Here is a 16,039-nt window from a genome sequence, read left to right on the forward strand (position 1 = left end):
AATGCTTGTCTTCATTGACTGACAATAGTATCCGATTCATATATGGCACAATATTGAATGAGAAGACAGAAGATGAGCTCTTTTTTATTCTTTTTAAGGCATTACAACTGTACAGTACATCAGTACATTGCCCCACACATCCATATTGTCTCTTGAGTCGTACAGACAGAAGAATAGAAAAATATAGATTGACACAACTGTCACCATGACGGGTTTTTTTCGTTTTTTAAAACAAGCATACATTCTCAAATCATTTTTACAGTCATGGTTTGATCATTTTCCAGCCCGAATGAGAAAAGACAGAATCCTCAGAAGGTGAAAATATACTGTACAAAGCAGCTGGAGCAGGTATCTCTTTTTTTTTTCTTTTTCTTTTTTTTGCTCGGCATTACATCCACAACATCATATTGGTTGTTTTAGAAAAAAAAACACTCAACAGTATCTGCTTTTTTTGTTGTTGATGGTGACGGGGATGTGCAGCATCACGCGGAGGCCGGCCCTCCGGAGATAAAACAGTCAGGAAGCTTTTTGGCCGGCAGTTTAGACCACCAGATGTTGTAGCACCAGATTTCAGGTGTTTCTTGTGTGGCGACAACATCCTCGCTCATGCCGCGACGAGTCAGAAGAGCCCTTATTCCAATGTAATTACTATGTTACTACACGTTGGTTGGTTTCCAAGCAAAAAAGGGGGAGAACATCTTGTGGTACAGTTCACAACAATAAGGTGTGTTTGTGTTGACATCCTGAGATGAAAGCATGCATAAAGTCCCACGACACTCAACATTGTGGGTTGAAAACCTGCCCACCCCCCCCTCCAAAAAAAAAAAAAAATCCTCACTGGAATAAAATGACTGCAGGGAATGTCAAATACATCACGTTAACACCACTACTAGTACAACTGTTGTAGATCATTCTGAGAGTTTCCGTGACATAGAAAAGCAGCCCCGATTGACTTCCTAGTATACAAAGTGCAAAACATCCCCTCTTCCATCGCTGCTCTGTGCTTATTCATATACAAATGAAAGGAGATCTGATTGCTGGAATGCAGTTATAACTTGAATCCTCTCGTTCGGAGGCTCAAACACTTTCAGATAGCAGTGAACAATCCTGCTCATAATAACACAGATGATAATAATTATCAGTTTTTCTCAGGTTTAGATGTAATGTGTCAGTCATGTGAACCTCTCAGAAGCATGGTGCATTATGGGAAACAACAAATATCGATGATGTCACCACCACGTTACATTCTGGTAGGCACGAACACTGAAGAAGGGGCAGCATAGACCTGTCGAATGGAAAAAAGAAGTACTGGTACATGACATTGCTTTTATGTCTTGATATGTGGATCGTTTCTATATGACTGTAAACTTACTTTTCTGGATAGAAGGTGTCGACTCTATCTCTGGTTACGCCTCGTTTTCTATGGTCATCCCTGGGTTACTTGCACCTGAACAAACACACACAAATCAAATCTATCAGTTACATCTAGGAAGGACAGATGGTTTGAAAGAGGAGTAAAAGTAAAGTCAAAGTAGAGAAACCATCCTTTAAAAGAGGTGGAGGTCTACGACACCACTTATCGTCCACCTACAATGTTCTTGTCCTTTCATCTCTTCCCAGGTGACTCCAAAACTGTCAAAACAACATTACTAACCAAATCATATCAATGACCCCAGAGTTTAAGTAATGGGGACTCCACTAATCAGAACTGAAGAATCCCTTTGAATGAGAGGCGAAACAATTATCTACAACTATCCAGTTTCCCTCCATGGATAACCATGACCTAGATCACTGAGAATCTTCACAGATGTTATGTAAGGAAGCAGCTTTTGGGGAAAACCATTATAGGGAGGCTATCATTATCTTACCCTTCTTGTCCTTGTCTGCTGCACTGTCACTCTCTGACCATGAGGGGGTGCTCGTGAGCAGCCGACTCTGACTCTCCCTCAGCGGCTTGGAGGGGAACTGGCGGCCGTCTGCTGCACTGGAGACACACAAACACACATTAGCAGGATAGTAGCCAGGAATTATAAGAGTAATATTCCCCGCACCTCCTTCTTTAAATAAATTAGCCCTGAATCCTGTAATCCTCTTATCTAAATGTACAATTTAAAGCAGGGTGATTTCATCATTACACCTACAGAGTTAATGAACTACTAGGGGCTGACTTACAGTTGTGCAGATTGTACCTGAGTTTACTTTAATATGAACATGTGTGCTCTTCATTTTTTAACTTACGCCTTGCTGGCAGGGTTGGAGTCGGTGGGTGATGACGGTTGCTCAGGGTCCAGATTCACCAGGCATGCAGGGAACGAGCAACCGTCACCTAAACTGAAGAGTCAGAGAAGAAAGAAGAGAGCAGTTTAAATAACAATGTGGTGATTTAGATTATGTTAAACCTAGCTTATGTAATAAATGTAAATGCTAAAACATAGTGTAACAGTAGCTTAAGTCAAGAGAAGTCAAGCATAAGGTCAGCAAATCCTCCTTACTGTATTGAATTGAACAATGGCGTGAGTAATTGCTCATGAATTGCACTTTTCATTGGTAAGAGAAAGATTATGGATAATGTGGATAAGGTTTTTTGGATAATGGAATGGAATGGGTTTAGACTTTGAGTTTATATGTCTCTCAGATTATCTTGCTGCCCACTTAGCTGTGTAGCAGTGTTTTTTTGTTTCCTTTTGGCTGCTGGAATTTAAGGCTTTCTTGAACCAACATATTGTGTTTTCTGGGTTTTTGGTTTTCTGTGTAATCATGTTTCCCTCCTGTGTTCCTGTGCTTGCTTTTCTCTTCACACCTGCCCTCCATTCAGTCTCGTTAGCCTTGCCCTGCTCCCTGTGTCTTCCCCAGCCAATCAGCTCCCAGCCTGCCACCAGTTCCTTGTCGTTTCATTAGTTTAGTTTGTATATAAGTCCTGGTTTTCAGTTCAGTTTTGTTGGCACCTCTCTTCTGTCTTGTGCTGTATTCTGTTTTGCTCTGATCAGCTTTGTTTTTGTCTGCATGAGTCTTGAATAAAGACCTTATTCTTCAGCTTCGCTCTGCCTACAGTCTCCTGCATCTGAGTCCACCTACTCCGCTCCACATAACACGATTCCTTCATTCAATCATGCAAGAATTCTGGCATCCTGATTTAGATTTTGTTAAAATATGCATGTACATAAAGTGTGAAATTATCATTTGGATAACACACACACATACACACAATCCCTCTGCATCCATTCAACTGTCTGCTCTCATATATTTAGCTCTGTGGAAAAATAATACTATTCTACTTCTACTACAATTTTTAAAATGAAACTGGTGAGTGTTTGATGGTATGAGCATCAGTAAAACCTTTGTTTATGTTAAATATTACAAAATTAATTATCTCACTCTGCTTTCTTTCTTTCTTTTTACCATTTAAGCCAAAGCATCTTAACAGGTTACAGACTGGATTTGATTTCACTGGTTTAGTTGTGTAATGTGTCCCAAACAATGCTGCATAAGTTGGTTTATGAAGCAGAGCCAGAAGTTTTTAGACTCAAAATTACAGGTCATCATCCGCTCCTGAACTGAACTGTCAAACAACTTGTCTGGGAAACAAATAATTTCTTAAAGGACCAGTGTGTAGGATTTAGTGGCATCTAGTGGTGATGGTGCAGATTGCAACCAACTGAATACCCCTCCTGCTGCCCCTCCCTTTCCAAGTGTGTAAGAGAACCTGCAGTGGCTGCGTAACTCGTGAAAAGGTCCATTTGTCTGTCCTAGGCTTCTGTAGAAACATGGTGGTGCAACATGGTGGGCTCCCTATGTAATAAATCATTCTAACGTAATGAAAACATGATTTTTACTTTCAGCTGATCATAAACTAATTAAAAAATACTTAATATTATATTCCATTTTTGCCAAGTCTGCTCTGCTAGATGCAACTAAATTCTACATACTGCACCTTTTAAACATGGATTGCTTTACTTGATTTGGCTTTTAGTTTACCCAATTTAAATCTTATGCTGTTTCTTTTAATCTATCTCCTTTGACAGATATTTTACATCTGTCAGAGCTGACCAAAGGAGCTTACCTGGAGAAAACGGGAATGGGCCAGTATTTGACTTCATCACCAAACACCTGGCGGAAATTCTTACTGAAGCCCAGACTGAATCCATTCTTATCAGTGCCGTGACGAAACACTGGGGCACGCACAGCCTCTGAGAGGACAGATACGAAGAAAACAGTGAGCCTGACATGAAGATGAATAACAGGAGCTCAACCGCACAACAGATCAGCACATGAACCCTTCCTGCTGAGGAGCAACTTCAGTAGAACAACGCTGAATGAAAGTGTCTTTGTTGTGCAGGAGAAGAAGATCTTAGATTGTGCCGCCAGGTGTGACTTCTCTTGCTGAGCGGCGTGGCACGGTCTGTTACTAAGCTGCTTACGGCTCTGAGCCTTATGTCTTTGCATTACACTGAAACATACTCCTCTAGATAATCCATTCGCCTCAACACAGAGACAAAGTGTGCCACTGTGCGCACATAATGAGAAACCACTCCGTCTGATACTGGCCCAAAGAGGCTTGTCAAATCACTGCGCTGATGAGGACGGTGTGAAAAACATCATCATTAGCGCAAAGACGACACTGTGCGAACAGGCAGCAGACTGAAAGTAGATATTCAAAATACACAAACGTGAGAGAGCTGGGTGTAGAAACACTGCATCTACAGACAGAACACAGCACACATGTACACACAATTACTGCATGCCACCTACCAAGAGTGGATCTGTTCTTGCAGACGAGCCAGCAGTGATAGATGAAGAGCGAAGCGAGGCTGACTGAGAACATGGAGGCCGAGAAGAAGAGGAACAGGATGTGGAACTTCGCCTGAGTGTCTGGCAGGCCGTTCTGAGGAGAAACCGAAATGTGAACACAGCTGTACCAGCACAGAGTATGAACAGGACCAGTATGACCTGAGGCTCAGTGGGTGTAGTCTACTGGGTACTAAGTAACACCTAATAGATTTCCACTTAACTATTCTACTGGGAGTTTATCATAGTCTTTCTATTTCATCACTACTGACTGGTTGATTGGTTCATACCAAGTATTCTCTCAGACGGAAATGTGCTCTACCTCCAGCCTTGTAGAAAAACAAAATTATACCACATACATGAAACATTATGATGAAACACACAGAAGAAGAAAAATACTTAATTCAAGGTCAACATTACTAGCTTTTTCATCTGTTTAGTTGTCTGTTATCATGTGGCTCGTTTGGGTCCCATGATGGCAAGTGAGCAAACTCAATTTACTGATGAAAACCATGATACGCAGTTGAAAGCTGAAAGGAGTTTTTTTTTTTTCAAGCAATGTTCCAACTACTATCTCTAAGGTTGACAATGAACGTTCGCACATGATATGCATAACGTAATAAAAGGTTTGTGTTGTGGTGCAATAGTCAAAATCCTTGCTTACCAACCAAAATTTTATGAAGTATTTCAGATCTGTAGCAGTTATAAAAAGGCAGTAGAGTAGTGAATATGTCAAGAACAGCATGAAAAACTTATAGTTGGCGAATCCCACACAGTTGTTCACCCTGTAATGAGGAAACGATGCAGGTTAGTGTTGGAAAATGTCTCCAAAGCATGTTGAGACACCTTTCTAGATGTACAGACTTTTTACTTCATATTTTGCTATAGTTATATGTGTGCATATCCTATTTTTCCAGTGTATTTTGAACAAACTACAGTAAATGCACCACAACTAGCAAGCAGATATTCACTATAAAAACACCACTCAGAAGGTTTGCTTCATTTTAATGAAAGGATTTGGCATTTTCAGCCATCAGGTTTTCATTAGGTATGTGCGGCCATTGACAAAAAAAACCCTTCTGATGCTTAAACAACCAACATGACCTGATGGAGTGTTGCATAAATTAAAAACTATTTCTCATAATCAGATCATAATTTTTCATGCTCTGAACACTTAATTTGGAACAATATGGCAAAGAGAGCGAACAAATTGATCATATTTATTAAAAAATACACTGACTGGAATCAGATTTGTCTCTCACAGCTGCCAAAATCCGTCAGCTGGCAGGATGAGAACTTTGACTACATCAAACTGTCCAGTATACAAAACTTCACGCTATTAGCAAACGACTGATCTTATAAACATAGAACTAAACTGAAACTTGAAGTCATTTCCATCCTGAGCATAAATACTTTTGATCACAAAATCATGTAACCTGAATACATTTTGGTCCTTAAATCAAAAGAAGATGAAGTAATTTCAACACAGTGTGAGAACAGTGTATACTAGTATATTTCTTTAAAATTCTATTCCTGCTCTAATCAAAGAGTCTCGCTACATACCAGGGGCAGTGGTGATCCATCTTCAGGATGCATCTGTAACACAGCAGGGACAGACGTCAGTGTAATTGAATCTTACTCTGGCTGCCAGAATGCAATATATGGTGGAGTCTTTTCTCTATAGGTGCATGAGCAGAGAGGCATACTTATCACAGACTGAACAATGGTGACATCGATCAGGCTTCAGCAGCTGGCAGCGATCACAGAACCGGATTGCTGAGGAGACACAGTCAATTCAGTCACACGGCTGTCAGCAGCAGCCTCTCCTAACACTTGACCACAGACTAACAAGGTGACGGGGGTGAAATGAGCTCTGAGAGCCGCATGTCAGTCTAGACTGCTCCTGTTGTTCTGCATCAGCAGCACTGTGCACTGTACTGTACTGTACTGTACCTCTAGAGTTCGTGCGGGTGTAGATGGGCAGATCCTTGGCTATCCTCCTCAAGATCTCCTGCTGAGACTCTCCCCGATCTTCACGCTCCAGCAGCTCTTTGTCAGAGTAGGACAGGTGAAACTATGTTGGGCAAAAATGAGGGAAAAACAAACAACACCTGTGACTTATCGGTATCCTCATCTACGAGCAGTTATTTCTGATGAATCATAGCTTTGCATTTGTCAAAACTAGTATGAATATTTTGTCAGATACATGCTGTGTTAGTGTCAGTAATGCAGAAATACGTTTTAAGATGAAGTGCAGTTCAGTAGGCAGTGAAGGGTATTTCTGTTTCCTCCATTTGTTTGTTGTTTTCTGCCCCAGCAGGCAAATGGGAGCAAAGCAGCACAGAGCTGTGATATTACTTTCAGTCACTCAGGCGATTTATGATTGAATACTGGAAGCAAATAAGTCTGATGATACCAAACAGCTCAACACACGACAAATTTCACTTTTATTACAAAACCTCAAGAGATCCAGTGATCGCATCTCATAAAAGAAAGCTTTCATACGAGGTGATTATTGCCTGCATGTGCTTTGCCTCAGTTGAAATTGAAATGCAAGGTGGTTTTTCTCTGAAGTGTCCTCTGTAAGATGTGTGTGTGTGTGTGTGTGTGTGTGTGTGTGTGTGTGTGTGTGTGTGTGTGTGTGTGTGTGTGTGTGTGTGTGTGCGTGTGCGTGTGCGTGTGCGTGTGCGTGTGTGTGTATTCACACTGCAGAGCTGAAGTGCTGTGGTCAGGATCAGAGCCATTAGAGTGCAGCTCCAGGCACTTCCACTGGAAAGTATTATTAGTCTAAATGCAGCTTTCAATCACACGGGGAAGCTGTAACCTACATCTGCACTTCCCACAATGCCTCATCATCCCAGCCCGACAATAACGCTGCGTCGCAGTCACACTCACCTCCTTCAGGGGGTTCATGGGCTTGGTGAAGATGGTTTGCCAGTAAGCCCACACAAACATGATAAAAATGACATGGTACACCAGCAAGTACACGACTGAAAGCAGACAGAAAACATAAACAAAATCATCATCATCTGTCATCAGGGACATTTTGTGCATTGTCATTATAGGCCAGTGTGAAAATGTATTAAAAAGCTGGCAAAGAAATAGGACCAAATGAATAAAGTAGCTGAGAAGGACACCAGTTACATTATTAGTCTACAGATCTATCTATGACCATAACAGGCACACAAGATTTTGATCATAAATACACTCGCAGGCTCAGCATTGGTGACTAATTTATATTCCGAAATATTTCGAAAAATTATTTTTCTGAAACAGAGGCAGATGAAAAACTGTTTAAATGGATTAGTTTGTCTTAATAGATACCAAAAACGAGACATGTTTTTGCCACATAGACTGCAAGCTTTTTTTTGTTTAAAGGTGTACACTTTCATTAAGGTGGGTGTCTTGCAAGAGATAAATTAATGATGAGAGGGATCTTTTTTTTCTGACTTTATGAAGCTCCTCCAGAGCCACAGATGTTTGAACATGCAGAGTAGGACTCCTCATGATCTATCTGCACATGTGGGCAATCTGTGGGTAACCCCTTAGAACATACATGAGATCGTTCAACACACTTCCAGCTGATCAAAGCTGATAAAAAAGTTTTGATGTGAGCTGCCTCTGGACAGACTGAAGGCAGGGAGATCCCGCTGAACCTCCTCAGGACTAAATTCTACTCAACATCTGACACAAGTTTAAAAACTTTCACCTGATTTCTGACAGTATTTTAAAACACTCACCCTTCTCTCCTGTGTCTTCGATTGACTCTGTAAAAAATGAAAAGACACAGTCAGGTCTGTGTCACATGAAAAAAGATAACACACAGTGTGGAGCATCTTGGTGGAAAGGCTGCAGGGTTTTTTGTATTATTCCTTTACATATGCTGCTTTTGTTTACCATGATACATGCTTGGATGACAGTCAAAATTCAATTTGGCAAAACTGAAAAAATGCTGACTCGTAGTGTGTAGCTTGACAAACCCAGTGACACACAATCAATATACACCAAGCCCAGTCAGACAGTTCAACTCATTGTTCCTCTCGTATAGATAAGCATTACTGTGCATTCACAAAAGAATACAGGAACATCCTGCAGTGTGTGTGTGTGTGTGTGTGTGTGTGTGTGTGTGTGTGTGTGTGTGTGTGTGTGTGTGTGTGTGTGTGTGTGTGTGTGTGTGTGTGTGCGTGGCGTGCGTGCATGCGTGTGTGTCCGTGCGTGTGTGTATGTGTGAGTGCGTGTGTGCATGCATGCATGTGTCCGTGCGTGTGTGTGAATGCTGACAGCTGCTCCCGCTCCCACCAAAGAGGGGACTGGCGGCTGAAGCTGCTGATTGCAGGCTGACATCAGCACCCACACACTTGATGAGCACCCCCAAAAAAACCTTCACTAAAACACACCTATACAGACCTGGACTCACAGGCTTCAAAGTATAAAAATGTGTAATAGAGACAAGTGGAGACCTGTTGGAAGATGAGATGACAGTTTTATTTTTGTCCCAATACCTGAGGAATGATTAGCTGAGTATACAGAATCATCAATTTTCAGCAATTACCAGGCACACACACACACACACAGCAGGAACTGAGGAAAGGTGAGCCAAGGAGGTGAATCGAGGCATGCAGCCAAAAATCGTGTGCACGCCGTCTTGCCAGAAAGCCCCAGAGTCTCACAGTGAAGCATATACTGTAGGTGTGTGTGTGTGTGTGTGTGTGTGTGTGTGTGTGTGTGTGTGTGTGTGTGTGCGTGTGTGTGTGTGTGTGTGTGTGTGTGTGTGTGTGTGTGTGCGTGCGTGCGTGCGTGTGTGCGTGTCTGCGTGCATGCGCGCATGTGTGTGGATGTATATTAATGTGTCTACTGAAGCAGCATGCTCACTGCCGTACATCAGCCTTTCCTCTTTTGCATTCTCGCTCCAACAAGGTACATTTCCAACAATGCACAGACTCTGAGAAAAATAAACAATTATCCAATCGTAGAAAGCGGGTCAACTGTTTGAAGGCTGATGTTTGGTACTTTAAAAGAAAGTGGGTCAACCACAGATTGCTCTGGGTGAATTATGTAAGGCAGACAATGGGATTAACTGAGCTGCCGAACGAGAGGTATCAGCTGATGATACTTTCACACAGCTGTCCTTGTGTCTGTCTGCAGAGCACATGTCCTGCCCTGCTGCTGTTGTTTTCATCTGTCTGTCCCGTGTGACTCGAAAGCATCACAATTTATCTCCTGTTGCAAAATAACACAGTTAAAAAGGCTGATCTAACAGGGGTTTTGTTTTTGTCACCCTGCAGTTATGAAGGATGACCTATATCCCGGGAAGGCACCGGACATGGTGTCCTGTAACTCTAGAAGAGGTTCATTCTGGGACAAACGCCTCTCTGGTGAACACACTTGCACTACATCTCTTGCAACAAACTCAGCTCTCACAGATCAGGTCTAAATGGATGTAAAAGACCGACATAAAAGTGCATACTTTCGTGCTCGAAGACATCACTGTGTTTGCTTCTGTTTGTTCTCATTAAACCGTCGCCATTTCGTCCCCCTTTTTGACAAGAGATTTTCTTTCCTAGCGGTCTGAAAAGCTGCCAAGCGGAGCACAGTGTAGGCTGCTGAGATTCCTCTGAGACATCCTAGAAACCATTACTCACTATCCAGGTCAACTCTGTGTTCACCGTTCACCGAGGAGGCTCGCTGTCTGTAACCACACTGCCCGGCGTTCAGTAGCCAGAGAGAGCGAGGAGAAAGGCAGGCCTGACTGAAAGCCATTACTGTCAGACTTCTTGCCAAAAGATAATACTGGTGGTGTTGTGGTTCAGATAATGAAGCTCAGCAACTACATGAAGTTATTACAGTAAGTCTTTAAGATAGTGCTGATACAGTGGTAGTCATCTCACAGTGTAGATGAGTGAGCCACATGGCCTAATCCTTTACTGTACCTCCTGCCATAAAAATGTAGTAAAAGCTGCTTCACAATGGAGGCTATGCAAGGGATGTCACAGTAGGAGGAAGTCACTGCAGTTACATCAAGAGTGGTAAAAAGACTAAAGCTAGGCTCAGGCTACGTTCACACCAATACATCCATACTAACACGCCTGAAAATGCATGTAACATGACCATTCAGGTACCCTGGGGATGCACATACTAGAGTAAACAGGAAGCAGTTTGTGGCTGGTTGCTTAGTTGCAGAAAAACACTACGGAAGAAGACAAGCAATGGGGTAAAGTAAGACCAGAGATTAAACTGCACAACAGCTGCTAGCATAGATAACAAGGTCAGCAACGCCTGCAATTTGTTATCCATGTCAAATTAACCACGGGTAATTCAGACCGATGCTGTTCATTTTTTCTTCTGCAAAAAGGTCACACGATAGGGGTGTGACCATACAGGGAAAGACACTACGTGACTGATAAGACTCAATCAGGCAGCAAATGTGGTTGTCATCATTTTCAAAATTCTCCATTTCCACATATCCAGACTACAACGCAATCGTAAACATAGCAAAAGTTATGTGTTTTAATATGAAAACGTATTAGTGTGGATGTAGCCTCAGAATGCCTTTTGGGAGTTTTGGGCTAATTTATCCCTAATTTATCTCCAATTCTCCCCTTCCGACAATCGGAGGAGAATTCTAGTCTGATGTGGACCACAATAGCCAGTGAGAGAGATGAGTCTGCAAGAAAACGGAAGTAAATGAGGAAGACTTTTGAAATTGCAACCACAATGAAACAACAAGCTGTACAAGTGCATTGGACAGCTTAGAAGGAGAAAGGCTTGTCAATATGTGGAAAGAACTTGACTGCCTATAAAACGTTACTGAGGAGATTTATCATAGGCTAACCGTACAGACAAAGAGAATAGCTTTACTAAAACAAGTTGTTGTACTATGTTGGTCTCTATTTTGTTGTTTGAGATTAAAGAGAAGAACATCTGTGAAGTTATTCCCAATGTGTGTGTGATGCAACCTGATTTCAAAATCATTTATAGGATTTTTAAATTCCTGTAGCCTGAGCTCAGCTTAATTTACTGACTTTTAGCATTAGCATTCAGCTTGAATGCTGCGAAAAGACACATCTAAAATGGGAAAGATGTGTTGTGTGATTGACGGTGCAAATAGAAATCTAAGCTATTTTTTTTTTTTATATAGAAAGCTAAAGAAAAGAGGCTTTCTGCAATTCACAGAAACAACTAGAATCCAGTCACTGAAATGTCAATTTGCAGTTGCCATTTTGTGTCATGTGTGTTGGATTTTGGGGTACCGCCATTGCTTTAGCTACATATTGTGGTGTGTTGTGTACTCATCAATGAAATATTTGACATCTTTCATTTATATTCTATGGAACTGTTTAGTTTTTGTTAACATTTTTATTAATGGGGGGTAGGTGGTGTTAATCAACCAAGACAAACCCAGTTTTCATCCTGAGGGTACAGTAATACACTTAGACAGGTCGCTTTAAAAGCGACACACACACACACACACACACACACACACACACACACACACACACACACACACACACACACACACACACACCCCACACCCCCTCTCTCTCCTAGTAGGATACAGTCAATGCTGTAGGTAAACCCCTATACTTAATGTGCAGGATGGTATTATGAATTAATAATATGAAGCATAAATAATATTTAAATTTTGCCACTTCTTTGTAACATTAGTCTACATGCTGACAGGTATCCTGGTTGAACTGTTATTGTCATGTGACTGACACTGTCCACACACTGCGTAAACAACAAGCCAGTCTTCTGCATCCAAAAAAAAAAAAAAAAATATCAGCCTGGACCACAAACTGCTCACAAAGACAGTATGTCTCCTCCACCCCATCACCCAATAAAAAAGAGGCATTTTCCCCTCACACAGACACACACACCTCCTCCTCACACTACCCAGACAGCTGATCTCTTACCTATGCAAAGCTGCAGAACATAGGCGTAGTACGACCATGCCACTATGAGGGCGATGAAGAGGACCGGGATCCAGTACAAAACTCTCCAGCAGCCCCACTTGATACCACGCGAGCCCGACGGTGCCATAGTCTAGGAGCGGATCATCTCCCGTGCGCATTCGTCTGTTTCTCTCCCTCCAAGTCCTCCTCCCTCCCTTTCTCTTTCTAGCTCTGTCTGTGAGTGTGTGTGCGTGTATGTGTGCGTGTGTGTGTCTTCCTGAAGACTGTCACTGCATCGTAGCTCCGGGTCTGATCAGCCTAATCGGCAGCTCAGACGCATCATCCTACCAGCCAGCCTCCCACCCCGGCCCGCCTCTGATGCTGCTGCCACCGCCGCTGCTGCTGCTGCTGCACTGCTCTCCCACCGATCGTCCTGCTCAGCCACTACAGACTACTACACAATATTGACAACACGCACACACACACACACACACACACACACACACACACACACACACACACACACACACACACACACACACACACACACACACACACATGCACACACGCACTAAGAGTCAGCACCGCCCTTGCTGCTTTTCCCACGGGTTGCCATGACGTCCACGGGATGCTGCAAGCCTGGCACATTTTTCACCAGGAGCAGATGGGTTCAATGAGTTCAAGCTCGTGCGTTCAAATGTGTGTGTGTTTGCTTTCATCTCCAACACAAACACACTCACACATTGGCACACAAACGAGATATGGCGATGTTGGCTCGGGGTCAATTAGGTCATTTGGTAAACATATCAGTCAGCTTGTGAAAAACCCAGAAAAGAAGAAGTCCCTCACAAACACACAACACAGAAGTGTGGGTTTTGGCTCTCTGCGGATGGCAGTGTTGGTCTGCCCACCACTTTGGTCCAGATTCAAATCATTGTCCCCAGAGGATGAATCACTTTGACTTTTCCTCTAGCGCCACCATGAGGCTCTTTCCACCTCCCATCTTGCTCTGCATGTGTGCGTTGGTCCAACAGACACAGTGATAGCAGGAGCAGCACAAAGCAGCACTCTGCACACAGCAGAGGAGGGAGAGATGGAGAAGCAGGGGAAACACTGGATCAAATCAAAACACAGCAGTCCTGACCTCACACCCTGTGCGCTGTTATTGGTTGGGGGGCTAAACGCCCACTACCCAAAGGCTGGCACCCAGAAGCATACATAACACAGAATAATGATAAGAAAATACAGGCAGAGGGCAGTCTCTGCAGATAAATACACCACCACACACTTTTAATGGTCATAAGTGATGATTGAGAGATTACTTTTATCTACAATCTATATGTTTAAAAAAAAAAAAAATTCTGCATAGTATACCTTTAAAATTAAAGCATTAACATTTACATTTCTTGAAGTGGATGGATGGAGTACAGCGAAAACGCAGTGCAGACATCACATGCCAGATGATGATTTTTTTGATTTAATCAATGTGCCACCATCACAACATTTTTTTTGGTCTACTACTTACGTTTATGACCAAATACCTGCAAAACATCTCCATCTTTTTCCATTGCAACACTCTAAACTAAGATGGTAAACAGCGCCTATAGCATATTGTGTTTTGACAATGTAGTTGGAGGTCTGCAAGATCCACCTGCCTCAGCTGCTTTTGTCCCCAGCTGCACCACATTTTCTTTTTTCTCTTTTTCAATTCAATACATTATAGGCTACATTACCAAGTCCTCCTACAAGCTGCAGTCTATTCATTCTGTGCCAGCTATCATCATATTAACTGAATACATTTACAAGCTGTGTAAAGATTCTCCTGTTTAAAGGTGACATAAGCTATTATTTACCATCTGTTGCTAATTTGATGCATATGTAAGCAGAGGATTAGTATGCAACGTGACGTCTCACCCTTAGAAAAATCATTCACGCCTCAGAGGAAAACTAAACCTGTTTAGATGCATTTTGAACTAGATGCAAAGAATACAATACCACTACACTGAATCACAGCTCCCTTTTTTTATTTGCAACATTTCAAGCAGCTACAGGTCTTTCTCAGGTGAGTACTCACAGGAAAGAATTGAGGCATATAAACATGTTAAGACACTATAGTCATAAGAAGAATAAAAACATTAATATGACAGCTCATGCAAATATATATGATAGAAAACTTTGATGGAAATTGTGTGCAAAATTCCCGTCAATTAGTCACAAAAATTTGCAATGAAATTTAAACATTCATTTTATGTATTAAATAGTAGTAAAAGGATGGGTGCCATAGGTTAACAATACACTTGGGGGCAACAAGAGTAATTAAAAAGTATACATAGTGTGTCCAATATAGAATGAATAGAAATAATATAAGAGGAATACCACATGCCTTTTATGTATGTACTGTAGACAGGAGAAAAATGCTGATATATATATAAATATACACCTGGACTTGGACTATATGTGTTAAAGGCACTAGAAACAAATGTACAGTATAGACCAGTGGTCTCCAACATTCTTGGAGAGTTACTGCCCTGCATATTTTAGGTATCTCCCCACTCTAACACAACTGAATCTAATTATTAACTTGTTATCAAGCCTGTTGACAAGCTTCGGCTGCTTGATAACGAGTTCATTATTAGAATCAGGTGTGTTAGAGTGGGGAGATACCTAAAACATGCAGGGCAGTAGCACTCCAGGAGCAGGGGTGATGACCGCTGGTATAGACCCTAATGACTGGTTAACCTACAAGAAGGGTTTAATATTAATCCAGTTTAAACAGTACTGAGTGAATGTGTCCAAAAACAAAAAAATACACAACTAACTCCATGTGTGACAATAGACAGTTTTACACATTTAATCACATATATGCTCTCTATTAAATCTTAAAGGGACTTTTGCTTATGTAACTTTTGCTGAACTGCAAAATTAAATGAAAATGGACCACTGAATCTCCCTTTATTTAAGATTCTCTTAAGTCACTTATCTTACAGACATCATCATTGGGTGAACAGTAACACAGATAGAGAAGAGTCTTCACATCAATATTTATCTAAAGTTTGCTATTGTTAGCTAACGTTAGGCACCAGAAAGTAGTGGTCATATCAGGCCAAGTAAAGCTTTAGCAGCAAAAGACTCTGGATGTAATGGAATGTGCAACTGTGTGTTTTGCTTATATTAATCCAGCTTGTCAATTGTAAGAAGATCATGTTATTTTTTCTTTACTCTCACTTTGTAAAAAAGTGTAGAAGTAGAAATATGGAAAAATGTTACGCCAACCCTCAACACTCTAAAGGAGCATTACAATGATTTTATGCATTTGGATTTAATAACTTGTTATTAAATTTATTGTTTATGTAACAAACTTG

At 41.6% G+C, this 16,039-nt stretch overlaps 1 protein-coding gene across 1 annotated transcript; it reads right to left on the reverse strand.

The window, feature by feature from the left end:
- Window positions 1-68: 68 nt before the first annotated feature.
- Window positions 69-13,030, reverse strand: zdhhc2 (zinc finger DHHC-type palmitoyltransferase 2). The gene is made up of 13 exons (XM_062426273.1): window positions 12,699-13,030; window positions 8,526-8,552; window positions 7,681-7,775; window positions 6,739-6,859; window positions 6,492-6,561; window positions 6,349-6,381; window positions 5,450-5,570; window positions 4,750-4,882; window positions 4,061-4,187; window positions 2,239-2,331; window positions 1,869-1,984; window positions 1,373-1,447; window positions 69-1,285 (listed from the first exon to the last, which is right to left on the reverse strand). Exons 1-12 carry the CDS (start codon window positions 12,823-12,825, stop codon window positions 1,407-1,409), a joined length of 1,104 nt encoding a protein of 367 aa, XP_062282257.1. The 5' UTR covers window positions 12,826-13,030; the 3' UTR covers window positions 69-1,285; window positions 1,373-1,406.
- Window positions 13,031-16,039: the final 3,009 nt, after the last annotated feature.

Source organism: Scomber scombrus, chromosome 9 (assembly GCF_963691925.1).
Source record: "Scomber scombrus chromosome 9, fScoSco1.1, whole genome shotgun sequence".
NCBI lineage: Eukaryota > Metazoa > Chordata > Actinopteri > Scombriformes > Scombridae > Scomber > Scomber scombrus.

Coding starts and splice junctions, on each gene's coding strand:
- zdhhc2 (XM_062426273.1), bottom strand. CDS start 12,825: ATGGCACCGTCGGGCTCGCGTGGTATCAAGTGGGGCTGCTGGAGAGTT. Junction 7,776..8,525: donor CGAAGACACAGGAGAGAAGG/GTGAGTGTTTTA, acceptor GTCTGCTTTCAG/TCGTGTACTTGCTGGTGTAC. Junction 1,448..1,868: donor AGCAGACAAGGACAAGAAGG/GTAAGATAATGA, acceptor GTGTTTGTTCAG/GTGCAAGTAACCCAGGGATG.